Genomic DNA, 20,804 nt, shown 5'->3' on the forward strand with positions numbered 1-20,804 from the left:
GTGTTGTGATAGGTGCTGGCACGTTGCTTTGCAGTGCAGCTTGGGCTTCTAACCTTTTGGGCTTTCCCATTCCCTTAATACCATTTTCAGAGTATTTGCAGCGGGATTAGCTATCGATTCTCGGTGAGGTTTTCAAAGCAGTCTAGACACACGTCTACAGTGAACGTGAGATGTTCAGTCCAAAGCCTGTCGGAATTATTTCACAATCTCACCCTCTGTCTTTATGAAATTTGCAAAGCTCTTGTGCCCCAAGAAGTTTCCAGCAAAAATCCTGACAACGCTCTGGATACAGAGCGAACACTGCCAAGCACGCAAGGAGGCGAGAGCTGTCAATATCAGCCATGTTGTTGTTGTTGTTAGTTACGTCCGCTTGTTCTACCCCTGCAGGCTCTGAAGACTGTTCTAGAAACTTCACCAGCTCCAATGGCACTATTGAGTCCCCCGGATTCCCTGATAAGTATCCCCACAACTTGGACTGCACTTTCACCATCATGGCCAAGCCAAAGATGGAAATCATCCTTCAGTTTCTGACCTTTGACCTAGAGCATGACCCCTTGCAGGTTGGAGAGGGAGATTGCAAGTATGATTGGCTGGACATCTGGGATGGCATTCCTCAAGGTAAGCACCGGGGTGACGTATCACCAAGGCTTTTCTCTATGCCTGGCTATTCTCCCATTAACCAGCAGTAATAGGGAGTCTGAAAAATTCCATAGAGGGCATGACTCGTTGGTATTCTGCAGCACTAACAAATGCAAAATATTGTTGGCCTTTTCTCAGCTGTTAAATATGGTGATGTTGCAAATCCTATCTGTTCCCAATACTGGGTTTGTCCTCATGGAGTGTCAGCGTAGACTTCATATTACTGATGAACCTACACCTTTAATTTTCTAATTGTATCATTGGATCATTTGCGTTAGAGATGAAAAAGATCTGTTGATCACCGAGTCCATCTCCCTGCAAGTACAGAATAACGTCTGTCCCACAGAGGCTGTATCAGATGTGTTATATAGTACATGCATTAGAAATGCAGGTAGATGGACACACAGATGTGCACTAGAAATGCGGAGAGGTGGACAAACTGATACTACACTTGATCTACCTCTGTTCTTGTAAAAAATATAAGTGATAGAAACGAAACAATCAAAAATGCCTTCATTTCATCCTGATTGGTTCTGTAGGGTGGATTATTACTCGCTATCCACTACCAGTGTATTCTTGCAAAGTAGTGCTGACTTGTCAGGTTAGCTAAAGACTAAAGAGTCCAACCAAAAGGCTGGAGCTACTTTGCTGCTCTTTCTTTTGCAGTTGGCCCTTTGATAGGCAGGTACTGCGGCACAAAGACACCTTCTGAGATCCGCTCAGCTACTGGTATTCTCTCGCTTACCTTCCATACTGATCTGGCAGTGGCTAAAGATGGCTTCTCTGCCCGCTACTACTTGGTCGAGCAGGAGATCCCGGAAAGTAAGTTGGAAATTTTACCGTCAGGCCTGTTTGTGGGACTCATGCAGTCATGTGGGCTTTTTATTGAATTTCTGGGAGTGTTTCCGTCATTCAGTATGTCTGTGTATGCAAGCATTTGGGTGAGTGAGCCAGGATGAGTGTTTTCAAGAGTGTTTCAGACAGCTGTACAGAGAGAAATGAAACTATGTATATTTTAGCTTCTGCGTGGAAACTATAGTTACTGATTGTGATGAGTTGGACCCTTCCTTCTGGGATGCCACCTGATGTACTGGGATTTCACTGAGCCTTCCCTGCTCAATCAGTTCCCTCTCCCTGCTTTGCTGAATTAGGCTCTCCGGCCTCTTGCAGCACACACACAGGTAGGGCCACACCACACTGTAGACACAGACTGAAGTCAGCTCTGCATATTTTCATAAAGAATATGGAGTGAAACGTCACATGAATTGCAGTTTCCATCTTAGTCTCACCTTTTCACTTGTTCCTAATGTTCTCATATTCCTTCTGTTCTGAAACTCTCCATGTCTGGTCTTGATCCAAAGGATTTTTGGAAAATTTGGGCAAAATTGGTGCAGCCATATTATTGATAGAGTGGGAAAAAATACAGTTTTCCCAAAATATACTTTCCCAAATTGCCAGTTGGAATTTTGCACTTGTCTAATTCAAAAATGCCTGAAGCTAGAAAGTTCAAACTTAATGTTGTTTTGATAGCCCCTGCTAAGGAAGGGGAAAGTATTTGGTTTGATAAAAATAAGTTCTGTTCTTTCAAAATTATGAACATTTAAACTCAGCAAGTTAACACATACATGTTAGAAATTTTTATTTTATTTTTCTTTGTGACATCCTTCACCTAAGATGATGGTCAAAACCTTTCTGTACTGTGATGCCATGTTACAACAGAAGATAGTTTCAGGACACCTCTCTCAGAAGTTTCAAGCCTTCCCCGCTTCCCCCCCCCAAGAAAGAAAGAAAGGGAGGGTGGCTATTGTCCCCAAGTTGAAAACCCATGGCCTAGAGCAGTTTAGAATATTGGACATGCACAGTCAGGGGCTGCTGTACTAAGGATATTTGCATTATGGCTGCCTCTGTGCAGTAGTCTTGCATTCGCTATGTCTCAGTTGGGAATGCCTCAGCTAGGGTTGCATGAGTTAAGGATGCCTCAGTTAAAGGCACTTCAGTTTTTCAAATTTATCCCCCCCCCCGATTTTTGTCCCCTTTTTATTCTCTTCTTTAAAAAACAAGGACATTAAATGTACACGCTAATGGTCAAGTTTGAAAAATCAAGGGGACTAAAGTCAGAAAATGAAAAATGTTTGCATCAAATCCTGCTCTCACTCACACTGGTGTAAACTGAGACTTTAATGGCACCGCTTAGAGCATAATTTGGCCCAGTTTCTAGTGCAGTGTTAACTCAGCCGTGTTCAACATATGGGACGTTAGTAGAGCTATATCAGTTTACACCAGCTTAGGGTCTGGCCCATGTAGTATTTGCTACTGATGTTTTCTTTGTGAAATGTATCTTACTGTTTGTTAGGAAACATATGCTGTAAAATATACATGACGTGACACATGGCTGAGTTAATGTGGATTTAAAAGCCTTAAAAGTGAGGAAATTCAAAAAGTTGAGTTCTAGATTTCTCAGTGTTAATGGTAGTGACCTTTTAAGCCAGTCTACCCCATGCAGACACCTATGGACCCACACTTTCCCAAAGGGCAACACATACCCACACATAGACATCTTTCAAATCTGAGTGCCATTCTTGATCACTCATGTATGTTCCCATCTGTTTCTGGCAACTGTGGGATATGGCAGAGAGTGCATTCCTCAGTGATTCCTTTCCTGCCTTTCCCAGCTTTGGCTAGAATTCACCTCTTGGCTTCAAGAGGTTATAAGTTGCCAAGGAGCTTCACAATCAGGTGCGGGGGCTTGGCACATCTTGAAAAGGGATTGGGGGAGTTGTAAACAGGGTATGGCCAGGGGGAGGGTTGTGGGTGCGCAAAGGTGAAAGAACCTTATTATAGAGGGGAAAGGATCTGGACTGAGCCCCCCACATGTGTTAATTTACAGAGGGTCTTGCAAACCTAAGGCCAGTCCTGTACTTAATGCTGAATAGTTTTTTGCATTGCATGTGTATGCAGATATTTCTATGTAAATCCAATCATTGTGACAGACATATGGGTTTGATCTAGGATGCTGGGGAGTAGTTCATGGCTTACTTCCAGTTGGGAGTGAAAGATACAGAATTTGTAAACTTGTCTCTGTGTGTGTGTGTGTGTGCGCGTGTCTGCTCCAGACTTCCAGTGCAACATTCCTTTGGGGATGGAATCTGGCAGAATCTCCAATGAACAGATCAGTGCCTCCTCCACCTACTCGGACGGAAGGTGGACCCCACAGCAGAGCCGGCTCAACAGTGATGACAACGGATGGACCCCCAACCTGGATTCCAACAAGGAGTTCCTCCAGGTTCGTACAGGTCCCCGTGACAGGAAGAGGAAATAGAGTGCTAAATTATCGAGGATGAATATTAAATCTTGATTTTATTAAGGCATTTGACACAGTCCCACATGACAAACTAAGCAAACTAGGGAAATGTGGACTAAATGAAAATACCATAAGGTGGGCACAAGTGCTTGAAGAATTGTATTCAAAGAGTAATTATCAATGGTTTGCTCTCAAACTGGGAGGATGTATCTACTGGGGATGCACAAGGGTCTGTCCTGCGTCCGGAACTAGTCAACATTTTCATTAATGACTTGGATCATGGAGTGGAGCTTATAAAATTTTCTGGGAGGGATAGCAATTTTTTTGGAGGACAGGATTAGAATTTAAAACTACCTGATAAATTGGAGAATTGGTCTGAAATCAACGAGATGAAATTCGATAAAGACAAGTGCAAAGTACTACACTTAGGAAGGCAAAATCAAATGCACAACTACAAAATGGGGAATAACTAGATAGGCAGTGGTATTGCTTAAAAGGATCTGGGGTTTATAGTGGATCATCAATTGAATATGAGCCAACAATGTGATACGGTTGTGAAAAAGTCTATCATCTTTCTGTGGCGTATTAACTGGAGTGTTGTATGGAGGATATGGGAGGTAATAGTCCTGCTCCACTCAGCACTGGTGAGGACTCAACTGCAGTACTGTGTCCAGTTTTGGGCTCCACACTTTAAGAAAGATGTGGACAAACTGGAGAGAGTCCAGAGGAGAGCAACAAAAACGATAAAAGGTTTAGAAAACCCGACCTATGAGGAAAGGTTTAAAAAAATAGATTTGTTTAGTCTTCAGAAAAGAAGACTGAGAGGGGACCCTGATAAGAGTCTTCAAATATGTTAAAGGCTGCTACAAAGATGATTGTCATCAATAGTTTTCCATGTCTGCAGAAGGTAGGACAAGAAGTAATCAGCTTAATCTGCAGTAAGTGAGATTTAGGTTAGATATTAGGAAAAACATTTTACCTCTAAGGATCGTTAAGTACCAGAATAGGTTACCAAACGAGGTTGTAAAATCTCCACCCTTGGAGGTTTTTAAGAACAGGTTAGACAAACATCTTGCTGGGATGGTCTAGGTTTACTTGGTTTTACCTGGTCCTGCTGCGTCATGGGGGGGCTGGACTAGATGACCTCTCAAGGTCCCTTTCAGCCCTACATGTCTATAATTCTATGATTAATGTGCTGTAGAGATGGGGAATTGCGGCTATAATACTGGGCTTAGCAACAGGTTTGTGTTGCCAGGCAGCTGCTGCAGTGTGCAATATTGAACTGACCTCTAGATCACTTTTGTCAAAAGCATGGTCTGCTAGAGGCCAAGCCAGCATTGTCCTCTGAGCAAGTGCTGAAAGGGCACACTGGCACTGGCAGGCACCGCTGTGCGGGCCTGGTAGCCAGCACTGGCAGAGCGACACTGTGAGAAAGCATCTCTGCTGGACGCAAAGCCAGCGTTGGCAAAGCCCCACCATTGCACTCCAAAACTTCAGCTTTCCTCCCTCCCCCGCTTTGAGCCACATTGACTGTCCTGCTGTTAAACTGACCCTTGAACATAATAAGGCTTGTGGAATATTTTATTGCCTTTGTGACATGCAGAGAGTCCACGGTGGGTGAGCTACTGTTTAGGGAAGTCAGGACGACTCTGCCTTTGTGAAAGGAGCCAGCCCTGCTGCTGGCCCATTAACATTCCTGCACAAGTCCTGACTTGACCTTATGCCCCCTGAACCTCCATGGACTTTCTAGAGAGCTGAGAGAGAGAGCAGTCTCCGGCTACTTACAAGGACCATTGACTCTGCAGCCACCCTGATGGCCGGAGTCTTAACTAAATGTTGGGAATGTGCAGCCAGAATAATACTGATTGTGCTGGAGATGTAGTGAGCATGGTCAGTGTGAAATTCAGGTCGGGATTTCAGAGCAAAGTCTTTCTTTAGGCCCTTCGTTAGAAACACATTGTCTCTCCACAAAGTGTTTCTGAGTGGCTCTATCGCTGTGAGATAGTGCGTGCTAATGGGCATTAAGAACTGAAGGTACTGAAATGTCATTGTCTGAAGCAGATGTCCAAGGGCTTGTCTACACTACCGCGTGGGGTCGATCTAAGATACGCAACTTCAGCTACGGGAATAGCATAGCTGAAGTCGACGTACTGAGATCTACTTACTGCAGTGTCTTGACTGCAGTAAGTTGGCAGCTGACGTTCTCCTGTCGACTCCGCTTGCGCTCCTCGTTCTGGTGGAGTACCGAAGTTGACGGGAGAGTGCTCAGCGGTCGATTTATCACATCTATCTAGACGCGATAAATCGACCCCTGCTGGATCGATCACTGCCTGTCAATCCGGTGGGTAGTGTAGACAAGCCCTAAATCTTCATTCCTGTCAGTGCTACCAAGCCAGATTGTGTGACCTTTTTTAACCCACATAACTAAAATAAACATTAAAAACATTGAAAACTGCTGTTCTTGCTAATTGGCCATCATGACTTTATTTTACATGGAAAAGCTCTGTCCCGTGGCTTCTGTCCCATTTAAAAGGAAGCAAGCGTTTAATTTTAGTGACAATCCTGTTGTCTGGTCTGAGGGGAGACTTTGTACTTTCATTTACGGCCAAACTTCAAAGTCCTTAATCAGTTTCACCCAGTCCTCACACTAGCTGAATTCCTGCTGAGGTCAAACCCTGCTTTTTTCCCATTGAAATCAATGGGAGTTTACTTAAAGACTGAGTACAAACTGAGAAAGGGCATCAAGATTTTGCCCCTTGTGATCAATCACACTTTCGTACACAGTCACTTAGCCTGCTTCATACTTAAACAGAGACAGAGACACCTGCAACGTACTTTCCCCTCTCTTTCCCCTGAAAGTATAAAATTGCATGAAAACGGCAGAGCATGAAACATTTGTTCTCTGTGTCATGTTCAGTTAAGTGGTCTGAAAATCAGCCCTGGAACAGTACTGCTGAGTTTCCAAACCAGTGTGACCCTTGTTGCACAGAACACTCAAGCAATGGCAGTGGCAAAAGCCACAGCTGTGTCTACATGCTCTGATGAAAGCAAATGGGATATTAGATCCTCCGCTGGTATAAATCCACAAAGCTCCAATCGCGCTGCGCCAGCTGGAGCCATGCTGGTTTGCACCCTCTGAGCAGTTAGCTTTTAGTTTTTAAAGATGAGGGGATGGTCCAGTCCACCGTGGGACTGATGGTAATCACCATTTTCTTCCTCGTCCTCCTTTCCCTTCTCTCCTCACTGCCCCCCACCCCCCCGATCAGGTGGACCTTCGTTTCCTGACCATGTTGACAGCCATTGCTACCCAGGGTGCCATCTCCAAAGAAACGCAGAATGGCTACTATGTCCGCTCCTACAAGCTGGAAGTCAGCACCAACGGTGAGGACTGGATGATGTACCGGCATGGTAAAAACCATAAGGTAAATGCATTGTCCCTTAACAGCTGCACTCGTGGGAGCCTTGCCAGCAGTGGAGGAGTGGGAGGGGAAAGGCGAGAATACATTTTATGGATTTAGGGATTTATTTTGTAAGGCCTGTTTTGCTGACGCTGCTGGTCAGGGCTGACAGGCTGCATGGGGAGGCCTTCTCCAGAAATGATCTTTCTCATCGATAGAGCGATCACTGTTCCTTAGAAAACCTGGCTGCTGTTGCGTCTTGCTCAGTGGAGAGAGCCTGCAGTATGTTCTTTGACTGCAAATGAAGGAGAAAATGCTTTTCACAGCCCGTATTTTGCCATACAAGATTCATTGAGCATTTATGGCTGGAGCCCCATCCCCATGCTGGGTTAACAATCACAAAACCACATGAAACTGCAATTCAGGAGTTATTGAGGCCTGGAAATGAAAGGGCACAAATCCTAAGAGGGGATCGCTGTGTCCCGGAGAACAAAACAAACAATAAATAACGAGGAGCAATTCAGTTTGTCAGGCATACGGGATCTGCAGTAGCAATCACAGTTGGCAGTGCTGCTTGTGCCTGCTGTAGCCGCAGCTCCTGGAGGTGTGTAGTGGGGTGGGGAGGTGGGTTGTGTGTAATATGGATGTTTGACCCTTGGAGATCTTTGAGCCTCCGATGCACCCTGAATGCACAATGAAGGGAACGCTCGTGAGGCGCTGTGTTTTTGAGGGTGAGTAGGGGAACAGCTGGCTGCACAGAGTGCAGATGTATATAAAACAGAAGTGATTTCAGGTAGGTGCGGCACTGTAATTCGCCTGGGCTGTACAGGTGCCCTTTAATTAAAGGAACTTCTGAAATGCCCCTGAGAGCTCGGTTGTGGTTGGCTGCGGTGTTGGCGTCCCCTAGTGGATCGTGTACATAGGCACTGTACAGTGTGGGGAACAGCAGCTGTTGTCCCCCAAACAAGAATTTCATCCACACAATCTGTTCTGTACATTAACTGCTGAGGGTTGGGGCACAAAACGGAGATGAAGGTGAAGTGATTTTGCTATGACTTTATTTATTTATTTTTCATTTTCCTGAGTGAGGCTCTCAGCCCTCCATTGGCAAAGGGCATGAAACCCTCTGGCTCAACTTCACAGCCATTTGTCCAAACATTTTCTTTCCTCTGTGTCCGCATGGTTTCACCTACTCCACAAGTGTCTTTCAGCATGTGTCTCAGGTTCAAACTAACTAAGGTGCTTATTTGGTCCCCATTACCATTGTATTAGAGCACCTCACACTGACCTATTTATCCCCAGAACACCCCTGGTGAGGTACGGAGGGGGAACTGAGGCAGAGAGAGGCTAAGTGACTTGCCCAGGTCACACAGAAAGTCTGTGGCAGAGCAGGCAACTGAATGCAGGGCTCCTGAGTCCTATGATAATGCCCTAACCATTGACCCACGCTTCATCTCAAAGCTTACTGCAAATCAACTAGCACCCCTTGGATTCACACTCAAATCATGAAACTCCACATTTCCTGAAGATTGGCCTGACCCAAACTCCCAAATCCAAACACCTTTGGGAAGATTGGATCTGGAGCTGCATGTGGCGGGTAGGGCCCATCTCTAAAATGTCACATCATTCCAGTACAAAACTATCTGGAGTCTGTGGCTGCCTCCCAGCTGGGCCCAGGTTGTCTCAGAAAGCTCCTAGGCCTTAGCAGACCTCTTGATGAACGTTGGCTGAGTTTCCAGACTGCAACAAAACATGTAATCAGGGGAGTTTGAAGTTTCATTAGGACCATTTTTGCAAAGCATACAGGGAATGGGCAAAACTAGGGTTAGAAAGATGTGCTCTGAAAAACCAAGTTGGTCAGGCTGGTGTTTAAATTGCCCTTTGCAGGAAATTTGCAAGTCAGTGTCAGTTTCAGCGTGATGCAGATTTTTGTCACCTCTGACTTTATCCTTCCCTGCCAGGGGACTCTGTAGACACGAAACCAGATCCTCGGCTGGTGTCAGTCAGGGCAGCTGGGTTGACTTCAATGGAGATAAGTTGTTCTACACCAGCTGGAGATCTAGTCCACAAAGCGTGAGACCCTTCGGCCCAGATCCTCAGCTGGTGTCACTCAGTGTAGCTGCTCAGCAGTCAGTGGAGCTGTGCTCCTTGACACCAGCTGAGGATCTGGCCCCTTTGTATGTAGAAAGACAGCTCAGCTACACAACCTCCTTCAGTATAAATCTCTCCCTCTTTACTCCTTTATGTTCATCCCAGTCTCTCTCCCTCTCCCTTTTGCTGGACTCAATTTAGCAGACACCTCCTGAGGCTGGTGGAGAAGTAATTGCTTTTTGGTGACCTGCCTAGCCCGAAATCAGGGTGACTGGTTTGTTCCCCTCCCCTTTAAATGTTCAGCCTTCAGCAGCTGAGCAGCAGCAGAATGAGTGCAGAATCTTCTGATTCGACTGTACATCCCTCAGCCCCGGAGCACGGCTCAGCGCATGGAGCACCAGCGAGCTGGCCGCGCTTTCCGTTTAACGTTAATCACTGCTGTTCTTTCATTAGGAAACCTCCCAGATGTCTGTATTTAATGTGCAGATTCCACACTATTCCTGGTGCGTCAGTGCAGCTCTCCGCACGGTTCACAGTGAAATAGTTGAGTGAACCGTGCCAAACAGATTTGTCAAGTCTGCCGCAGTTTGATTTGATGCCACGAGGAGTGGGGAGGGGCGGGGGACTCAGTATTCCTGCGTATACACGTATAGATGGATCAGCCCATCTCCCTCTTGCCTGTGTAAGGTGGGCAGGGAGCCAAGCTTAACTGGCGCTTCCCGCGAGTTGGCTAACATCTACATCTTCATCAGAGAGAGAGAGAGAGAGATACAAAAGAGGAGAAGGACTGAGCATAGGAGGGGTGGATGGCAGATAATATTCTCTCCAGAAAGCGGAGGGCAGGTATGACCTCCCCTCCAGTGCTTATGGTGCCAAGGAAGAGGAAAGGGTGGGTAGATGTGGTGTTTACTGCAGAATTTGAAGGCTAGACTTCAATTCCCTGGCTGCTCTCAGCGTTGATACAGTGTACCAAAGGCAAGGGAACAGGAAAAAGGAGAATAAAGTGGAGGAAAACAAGATTAATGAGAGCTCAAGGCAGCGGGGGACGACTGTTGTTGTCTTGCAGAGTGCTAATATATTTGGGGGAGAGGGAAGGGAGGGTAGCCAAATTGCAGACATGCTGCCTGAATGAGATCAGGACTAATCAGAGTCTTTCTGTTTCCACTCCTGTCCACCAACCTGCCTCCTCAGCCCAGCTGCTCCCAGTCAACAGGTGAGGGAGGCTATGCTGTGCTGAGGAAAGCGATTATAGCTTCGTCTGGGGCATTGCAGGCATGCTTCTCTCCAGATTTAGCCTAGAAAATTGTACACATAGGCAATACGTCCACATTCATTTACATGAATGTTGAACAGACGTGCCTGTTATACATTAGTCCATTAGTCTCTCTCTCTCGTACACACACACACGTATGAGACATGGGCCCAGGGTGCAAAATATGGATGCAAATTTCCAACGCTGCCAAATACATGGTTTATCTCTGTAACAGAGATAAGGAGCAGAGTTGGGGGCTTCCTCTCTGCCATGCACACACACTGTTTATAACTACACCACAAACCAGAGAATCAGTGGACCCAATGGGTCATATTTCCAAGCACAGTATAGTGTCCATTTATATCAGTCCCTTGTCAGGCATTTTTGTAAGCTGTAACAAAAAGTACTTGAACTCTCACTTTGGACATCTATGTTCAATGCTCTGGGTGAAAGCTCAGTCCTGTGGCTTCTTTATCTGGAGAGCTGCAGGGAAGATCTAGCCCTCAGCCCACACTCTCCTCTGCACTAAGGTACCGCACTGCAGATGTTTAACCCATCTCCCAAATCCTGACTTGCTTTCACTGTTTGTGTAGATGAAACGAGGATCACTTCGGATTTGTCCATATTTGGAAAATTAGGACCTAAAATTCACCCCTGGAGCTGCACCTGTGGAGAACTACAGGTCCCAGTTTTCCTAGCATAGCTGCAATCCTATGTTTATGGGGCCCAATTCATCCCTTGTAGCATACCAGTAGATCCCATTGCTCTTGGATACCAGCTGACTCCCTGATCTAGGATTTGTCTAGGTATATAGGATCCTATATTATATCTTTAATGGGAATAACTTTTGATCCAGTAAAGGGCACTCTCAGATGCAGAGATTCCGCCCCAGTGATGGTTCTCTGCCCAGTGTACACAGGGCCCAGTCTTGCATGCATTCCTCAGGAAATACTCCCAGGGCAGGCAATGGGAGTGAGGTGTAGAGGCTGAGGTGCACTGCTTTCTGTCTGGCTGCAGGATCATTTCTCTTTTACACCCCCAGTCTGCTATTCCTGGATTTAATAAATGCAGAACTATCCATCTCCTCTTCTCCAGGATCCTCACGCCACCAAGCTGCCCTGCTCCCCATTTCAAGTCTGGCAAGAAAAATAATCTCCCTGACTTTTCTCCTTCATGCTTCTCTGTCTCAAATCCTGAAACCCTAATCCTGTTAACGCGCTCTGTTCCAGGCCTCTGTCTCCATGGGGTAACCTAATCCTGCAGTAAATCTAGTCCATGCAGAGACAGACACACACACAGCTGGGGGAGGAGCGGCTGCTATCCACGCCCCCACCCTAGAAAACACAAAACCTCTCCCTGGAATGTCCCAAGAAATTGCATGATGACAAAAACAGCACTAAAAATAAATAAGGCAAGAGACTGTCCCCAACCATAAACTGCTTTTTGGATTTAATGGTGCTTTTCTCGCCTTTGCTTCACTTCTGACTTGGCAGCTGGTAGGATTCCTACACCCGGTGGAACTAATGCAGCTTTAAAAAATCCCCTAGCCGACAAGGGGAAGTTTTAAAGTGAAGAGTGTCCTGGGTATGATTTACAAGTGGAGGCAGGAGGTGGAAAAACCCACCCTGGCATCCTCCAGCCCCGGCATCCTCCCCCTTCCCTGTGTTTCTGCAGCAAATTAATTAAGCGAGTCAGCTCTCATTGATTATCAATTTAATTTTACTTGTAGACCTGTTGGCTGGACTAAAACGGAAGTAAAAATAAAAGTGTAGGGAGGGGACAGGCAGGTCTTTGATGCTGCAGTGAAAGTGGGTTGCCTTGGCCGCTGCTTAGAAGATGCTTTTAATTTGTTAATGGTTTTTACATTTGTCTTCCAACTCTGCCACCCTTGTGTGTGTATTTTCATCTATAACAGCCAGATCCTCAGATTGTGTAAATCATTGCAGATCCATATAAGTCAATGGATCTACCTTGATATACACCAGCTGTGGATCTGGTGCATCATGTGTGTTGAGTGGCTTGCAATGTACAGAGGTAGGGAGACAATGTGATGTTCTCATTGTGTAACAAAACATTACTGCTTCGTTGGGGCTCTGGGTTTCACAAGTGCTCCTGCTGGTTCTTGCTGTGCTATGAAAGTTAACTCAGGGCATGATTCAAAGCCTACTGAAATCAATGGGAATCTTTCCCTGGATCTCAAGGGGCTTTGGATCAGACTTTTAGTTAAAACAAATTCGACCAACAATAGGTTTCTCTCACCAACAGGTCAGCGTCCAGCATCTCTAAAGAAGGAAGGGGGCCTAGGTTTCCAGAAGTGATCAGGGATGGTGGGTGTCTCACTTTGGGGAGGGAGGCGTTCAACCTGAGACAACTTAAGGGGCCTGATTTTCTTAAAGTGCTCAGAAAATCTGGCCCCTTAAAGGTGTGCCATGCTGGACACCAAACCACCCCAAATCAGTCATTGCTTTTCATGCGCAGGCCATGCGCAGGTCTGAGGCTGATCCTGTCAATGCCAATGATAGGAAGATTAGAGGTAATGTGCAGCAATACGAGCTTCAAAAGGGGTTGAGTGTTTAGGAGACTGGCAAAAAACATCTACAGGAGTAATGCAAAGTAAGTAATCTTGGCGCAAGTAGCCAAAGTTAAAGGATCTGATCAGGGCAAGGATTTGGGACTTATTGTGGAAAAACCATTAAACCTGCCAACCCAGAGCAGAGGTGCAGGAATAAAGGCGCAGGAGATGCTAGGGCCAGGTCTACACTACAGAGACTATAGCAGCGTAGCTCTGGTGCGGTCGCTGTGCCGGCATAACCCCTTAACACAGACTCAGCCTACACCGACAGAAGGGATTTTTCCATCACTGTAGGGACACCACCTCCCTAAGCAATGAGAGTGAGGTTAACCAAGCTGCCTCTACACCCAGGGGTCGGTCACCCCCGAGTGCCATAGCTATGTTGACCTCGGTGTTAAGTGTAGACCAGGCCTCGGTCCTATAGTGTATCAGAGGTGGTATTGTTACTGATTAAAGCACTTAAAAGACATACCACAAGTGCTTCCTCCTGTCTGCTCTGTTTAGTATTAATCTCTGCGCAGTACCAAAGGGAGGATGCAGCAAAGGCATCAAAGATGCCAGCTGGCCTTAAAAAATTGGGGTCATTTCAGGCCTACGCATCCTTACCAGCCGCTCCTATTGACAGGAGTTGCACATAACTCATAACCAAGGCCCGGATCCAGCACAGTTCTGACGTGCGTGCCTAACTGGAAGCACATTCTGAAGTGCTTTACTGAATCAGGTTCTGTCTGGGGAAGGAACGTGGTCCTAAGTTCTGAAGCAAAATGTAAGGTCAAAGGACTCATCTCCTTAGAAACAGGAGGAGGATTTCAGGCAACCTAAGAAAGGTTTTCAGCATTACAAAAGAGATGGATAAAGTTGTAAGACCCAACCCTGGAATTTATTTCACGGGTGTAAATCCAGAGTCACGCGGCTGAAGTCAATGGCACCCTATACCGCAGTCAATTCAGAATTAGGCCCATGTTTTTCATACTGCAAAGGGAGTTCAAAAATTAGGTAACATAAACTAGGAAACAAGCCAGAATGGGAGTAATCAGCAAACGGGCCAGAATGGGGGTAATCCTCATATGGAATAGATTATCAGGAAAGGTGCCTGAAACGAGGAGGATATATACATCTAAAAGAGAGATGTAGACATGTGTTTGGAGAAGGAAGGGATTGATGCACAGGGTGAAAAAGCAGGAAACTGGGATTATATTAAACCAAATAAAAGGTGGTTACATTAGAGCCGGATAAACATTTCCTGTTCTCCTGTCTTATGTTCTTAGGTGATTTGCTGCACATCAGCTTTTCAGGTGACATAAAGCTGGAGCCTTTGGTCTAGAGTGGAAATATATCCTCTCACCCAGAGTGTGGGCCTTCTCCCTCTCTCCCTCTCCCTCTCTCACACACTCACTCACAGCAGCCACCATTTGTCTAGCCCTCCCGCTGGAAAAAGGGTGTTTGGTGACTGCTGAGCAAGGCAAGGATGGGAAGTGGGGGTCGGACAGGAATAAAATAGGATATTAAAAACCCATAAACCATGCTGTGTTGCTAAACAGTACCAGCATGATCTATAGTCTCTGGATTAGCATTTTTGTTGAAGTTCAAATCTACTCCAAATCCCAATTATCAACCAGATTTGCAGACAGAGCCTTGCACAGCCCCCCCTCTCCTCACCACCCCATAACTAATCCCGTAACGCCCGAGGGGCAGGATCCCAGCACTTTGCCTGGAGAGCAGAGTTCAGGTTGTGGTGCTGTGAACACTGACAGCAGCCGTCACGGGTTTGGTGCTGAATTACTCTCTCCCTGCTGTAACAATCTCCATGCCCCAATGTGCTGGATTCCAGGAGAGCTGCATTAATGTGTCCTGTCTGCAGGCTTTAAAAAAAAATCTCAGTGGGAGCCTTGCTCCTGTTCAAGGCAATGGGCCAGGTTACAGCCTCACTTGCTTTTCTCCAAATCGCAGGAATCTATGGTTGAATTATTTAACTCTTGCCTCTGACAGAGGTGAGCCAGTGCCAGGCATTTTCTTTCTCTACCCTCCTGTTTTACTCTCAGATAAACTTCACGGAAGCTCTTGTGCTTAGCAAAGCATATACAGGGTAGGAGAGAGCATAAAGCATAGCCAACGTTGCAGTGTCTATGCAGTTCCTGGCTTGCAACAGGTGATGCACTAACCCTGAAAGCCTGGCATACTCAGAGAGCAGAGCATCCAGCTTCTCTCTGGAAGTAATGACTTCAGCGCCCCAGGGTGGGCAGTTGTACGGCACAGAGAACCATTTAAAACTCCACTCAAGTTGGATGTTTCCTTTTTCACTTGTTCCCCCCTGATGGCACTGAAAACTGAGACAGAACCACAAGTATACCGTATAATAGAAGAGTGAGCGAAAGAGAAAAAACTCCACATGGTAGTTATTGATTATGGCCATCTGGTAAGACAGATGCTTGTTTGTACCATGCTGGATCACAAACTGCCCCTGAAAGCTTTCTTTTATGTGAGAGGCACGGGCGGTCATTGATTATAAAGAGGCAGCCACAAGTTGGTCCTAAATAATGATGCTTCAAACTTGCACACCGATGTTCTCTGTAGATCTCCATACACGTCACAAAGATGGGAAAGGGTTATTATCCCCACTTTATAAATGAGGAAACTCAGGCACAGAAAAGTTAAGGTCAAAATTGGCCTTTTATTTTATTTATTCAGATTTTTAGGGCCAAACATCCACTGTTCCAGATGAAGCCAGTGGGAAATGAGGCCCAACTGGGCACCCAAAATCAGAGGCCATTTTTGGCCTAAGCGACTTCCCCACAGTCACACAATGAATCAGTGGCCGCGCACCCTGCCCACTCCAGCCAGTCCAACTCCCTTTGCACTGCTCCTCAGTGCTTCCTGCTGCTAGGGCACTAGCCCATCTTAGAAAGCCCCTGCCTGTCCTTTTGCTTTGGGTGATTATTTTGCTTAGACAAGGACATCCTGATATTTTCTCCCCATTGCAGGTATTTCAAGCTAACACTGATGTCACCGAAGTGGTCCTTAACAAGATCCACACCCCAGTGCTGACTCGGTTTGTCCGGATCCGTCCCCAAGTCTGGCACAATGGGATTGCTCTCAGACTTGAGCTCTATGGCTGCCGCATCACAGGTTAGGAGATTTCCAGTTCTTTCCCTTCTTCCTCCCCACTCCTGTTCCTCTTGGTCTGTGTGAGCCTCTCCTATGTAAAGCAGAGCAAAGGACATTAATTCTGAAGTCCTCCTTAAGATCAGGTCACACATACACACCCTGCCCCTAATTCTGCCTGCCTTAGCCTCCTCAGCAGCTGGCAGTGCAGATGGCGTGACCCTGCAGAGGGAGGACACATCCAGGCTTTTTGATAGGACATACTTTTTGTAAAGGAAGGTGTGACCGTATGATCAGCAGCCAGGACTCTGCTATGAAAGAGATGTTTTTAACAGACTCAGAAGTGGATGTGGGTGAGAAACCAGCAACTGGAGTTAGGGGATGATTTGCACAGAACGAGGATGTTCTGAGGATGTTCTGAACGTCGGGGTTGAGAGGTTCCTGCAGCCTTTGAGGGCTGCAATAAAGGGAATTACAGCTGGTGTAAGTGTTTTGACATTTCAGTACCTAGCAGTTAAGTGCAGTGGGACATTGCCCTGTTAGCATAACGCTGACACACTTCAACATGTTATTGTATGGTTTCCCTCTCTCCCCTGCTCCTTTTCTCTCCCTGCAGATTCACCCTGCTCCAACATGCTGGGGATGCTTTCCGGCCTTATCTTAGACTCCCAGATATCTGCCTCCTCAATCAGAGGGTACGACTGGTCCCCTAGCATGGCCCGGCTGGTCAGCAGCCGCTCTGGATGGTTCCCACGAATCCCCCAAGCCCAGCCAGGGGAAGAGTGGCTGCAGGTGGACCTGGGAGTCCCTAAGAATGTGAAAGGAGTGGTCATCCAAGGGGCCCGAGGAGGAGACAGCATCACCATGGTAGAGGCTCGATCCTTCGTGAAGAAGTTTAAAGTGGCCTACAGCATGAATGGAAAGGACTGGGAGTATATACAGGACACCAAAACCATGCAACCCAAGGTAGGGCCTGTCTATCGGAATCGGACCTTTGAGAACAATGATATTGGGTTGGATAGCTCCACATCCAGCCTGTGCCCCACTCACTGTCCCCGCTTGCCTGTCTTTCTTCACAGTGGGGTTGGTTAGTCCTCAGAGAGAGCACAGCATGTAGGGGCTGTGGTGGTGTGCGGATTGGGCCATCAGCCCCAGGCTTTCATGACTTTATCCCCATCTTATTCCACGCCATACCTGCCCTGCCTGGGGAGGTCTGATTCCCTTCATCTCCTGCACCAGCCACTGAGACTGGAGAGCTCTTACTGGAGCTCCCATCCAGTGCCTGGTAGAAGCAGGCAGAGTTGCTGGTACATCAGGAGGAACCTTCCCCTCCAGGAGGCGTGACCATTACCCCAGCAATCCTCCCAGCTCCTACAAGTCGAAGGATGAAGGAACCCATCGGACAGGGCGTGGTGTCCCTGCAGAGAGGCTAAATACACCTTTTAAAGGAAGATGCCTTCTAAGTGTTACTTACTCCCTGAGACAAGAGGGTGATGTAGGACACATGATATTCTCCACCTTTTCTGTACCACAAACCTCTTTTTGCCTATGGGGACAATCCTGGAACCTCCCTTTCCCATCTATGTGGGACACCCACTGCCCCCATATGTAGCACATACGGGACAGGCAGGATGATTGTGACCCCCTCCCCTCCGCTCTAAGGAATTAAGTCATTGGATTCTAATGAACTTCTTCGTGCACATGTGTGTGGATGTTTCTCCTCCTGAAGGCTTGAAAGAGTCGAACTTTTTGCAACATGGTAACAATCCCAATCCCACAAATGAGTTTTGAGGGACTAGCTACAACAATAAATTTAAATTTGTTCCCAGTACACAGGCAACCGAAAGGGGAGATGTCTGCAATGCTTGGCCAGTAACCACTGCTTAGACACTGGGGAAAAATGAGAATTCAAATGATCCCAGACAATAGCCTCTCTATAAAGCCAGGGACAAAATGTGATGTCATGTGTGCTGGAAGCCAGTGGAGTAACGCCAGCCTTGCACCAGTGTGTAGCTTGGATGGGAATCTGGCATGGGCGATATAAAGTTTGGGCCGAGGCATGTTGTATGGTTTCGTTAGAAACAGACTCTGTGATGCTCGTGAGACTGAGTTGGGGACACCATATGTTCACTCACAGAGCTACAAATTGGAAATAAGACCGAGAGTAGTACAGCCAAAACTGTCTGTTTCAGGTACTACAGGAGATTGCCAGATCTGCGCTATCTAGGCTGTACCTGAGCTGCCTTCCAATGCAAGTTTGTTTTAGCATAGCCTCTTGTTTTCCTGCACTTCCTTCCCCATTTTCACACTTTTGTCCCTTATCTGTTGTACATGCATGGACTGTAGGATAGCGCCAAGTCTGGAAATCCTCCTCATGCTTCTGAATCTTACTGCTAAAGATACCTTGTTGTATCTACTGTACTTCAAGTTCTTTTGCTTTATGACAAGAGACAGTGATTTTGGACTGTGGAACACAAGGTTCTAATGAACATGAACTAGTAATTGGTTTGTCAGAATGCTTCATGTTCCAGGTTTGTTGATGGATAATATACATGATGCATAGATTAGCTTCTCTCTCTTTGCAGCTTTTTGAAGGCAACATGCATTATGACATCCCTGAAGTCCGAAGGTTTGACCCTGTTCCTGCACAGTACATCCGGGTTCACCCAGAACGGTGGTCTCCAGCAGGGATTGGGATGCGTTTGGAGGTGTTGGGCTGTGATTGGACAGGTATGAACCTTGCTTTCATTTCTATACTTGGTCAGTAAGACATGGTGATATTTCTTGAAATAGTAAAGTAGGTGGGATATAGTTATTTCTCTCTCCCTACATTCCCACAGGAGGTGGTGTTCTAATTCTGCAACCTCAGCAGAGGTAAACCTGAGCTATGAAGCTACAGTTTAGAGCATGAGCCAAATCCAAACTTTTCCATACTAAAATGTGGTCAGATTTGGTGCTCCGCTTGAGACCAGATCTCGCTGCAAAGTTTGGACCGAGATCCAAGCTTTCCCAAAGTTCTGCAGGATTCCAATGCGGGGTTTAGGGGCAGGTCCGTCTCTGATTCTCATTTACTATCTAAAGGGGGACCATTTCCCATTTTTAATGTTACTAATTATACTACACAGGTGTTTAGAGGCCCTAACCAAGATCAAGACTTTGTGCTAGTCATTGTACAAACATGTAGAAAGAAACAGTCTCTCTCCTGAAGAGACAAGATAAAGGGTAGGAGGGGGAATCAGAGGCACAGCAAGGTGCAGAAGTGACTATACAAGGTCACAGAGCAGGTCATTGCCAGAGGCAGGAATAGAACCATGGTGACTTGATTCCCAGCCCAGCGTCCTGTCTGCTAGATCTCTGCTAAGGAATTTTTTCTCTGCCGTGGAGTACCACAGAAATCCTGATGCTGATGCGTCTTGAGACAGTACTAGAACTTCTAGGACCAGGGAACCAAAAGTTTGTCCACCTTGTTTTCATAACTGGAACAGCTGCTCTTGCCTTGAATACAGAGGTATGACCCATGAAAACTGCAGAACAAATTCACTGAGGTCATGGGGAGTTGTGCCCATTTACACCAGAGCTAAATTTGGTCCTCTGAGTCGCAGTGTGAAATGGTCCATCTTGGTTCGTATCTGAATATACAAAACAAAACAAAACAAAAAAAACCAAAACAAACAAACAAAAACAAAAATGAATTCAGCTTGATGCTGTCCCTTTGGCCTAGAGGAATATTCCTGTGTTTTTTGGGTTTTTCTAAATAGTACAATGATCTATTTAAATCTGGATCTGGTCTCCAGATGTCAGTGATAAAGAAGTATGGTTTCTATGTAAAACAACATCTGTATAAGGCATTTTCTTGTAAGAATTCCTGCTCCAAGAACCTTAAATTATGTATAGCCCACTGCTAGCCTTTCACTGGGTTTTTACTACTCCTTTCTTCTATTATGTATGCAAAATATGTTACAATCATTTACCAGCAAATTATAAAACAAAAAATAGTAAGGGTGAAATCTTGCCTCCATAGAAATCAATGGCAAAAGTTCCCATTGAGTTCAGCGGGACCAGGATCTCACTCTACATTATTTAACTTTAAATAAAGACTGGATGTCTTTCTAAAAGATACGTTATAGGACAAACTGAAATTCCAGGCTTGATGCAGACACCTCATGCTGAAATTTTATGGCCTGTGATATGCAGCGGTCAAACCACACGATCATAGTGGTCTCTTCTGGCCTTAAGAGCTATGATATTTTGAAAACATTGATTCGCAGCCTGGGGCAGGTTTTCAGCAGAGTGCCCTCCCTTTTGGCAGGTGTAAATTGCACCCTCATTTGAATTTTGGAGGCAGATCTGAGTACTTTTGTCTTTGTCTGTTATGTAGTTAGACATCCACATACTCAGATGTGCTCTGGCGATGCATTTTGTGTGTGCAAATTTTTTAGGTGTAACCCC

The 20,804-nt window shown here is 46.1% G+C and overlaps 1 protein-coding gene across 5 annotated transcripts in view; it reads left to right on the plus strand.

Annotated features, from left to right (window-relative positions):
• Positions 1-20,804, plus strand: part of NRP2 (neuropilin 2) — a 121,578-nt gene that overhangs the window by 46,054 nt on the left and 54,720 nt on the right. For all 5 annotated transcript variants that reach the window (XM_074967988.1, XM_074967990.1, XM_074967989.1 and 2 more), the window contains exons 4-10: positions 388-618; positions 1,306-1,461; positions 3,753-3,922; positions 7,207-7,362; positions 16,235-16,379; positions 16,972-17,321; positions 18,941-19,085. In XM_074967988.1, the coding sequence (XP_074824089.1) occupies positions 388-618; positions 1,306-1,461; positions 3,753-3,922; positions 7,207-7,362; positions 16,235-16,379; positions 16,972-17,321; positions 18,941-19,085 (1,353 nt within the window). The remainder of the gene's footprint in view (positions 1-387; positions 619-1,305; positions 1,462-3,752; positions 3,923-7,206; positions 7,363-16,234; positions 16,380-16,971; positions 17,322-18,940; positions 19,086-20,804) is intronic.

Source organism: Natator depressus, chromosome 11 (assembly GCF_965152275.1).
Source record: "Natator depressus isolate rNatDep1 chromosome 11, rNatDep2.hap1, whole genome shotgun sequence".
Classification (NCBI taxonomy): domain Eukaryota; kingdom Metazoa; phylum Chordata; order Testudines; family Cheloniidae; genus Natator; species Natator depressus.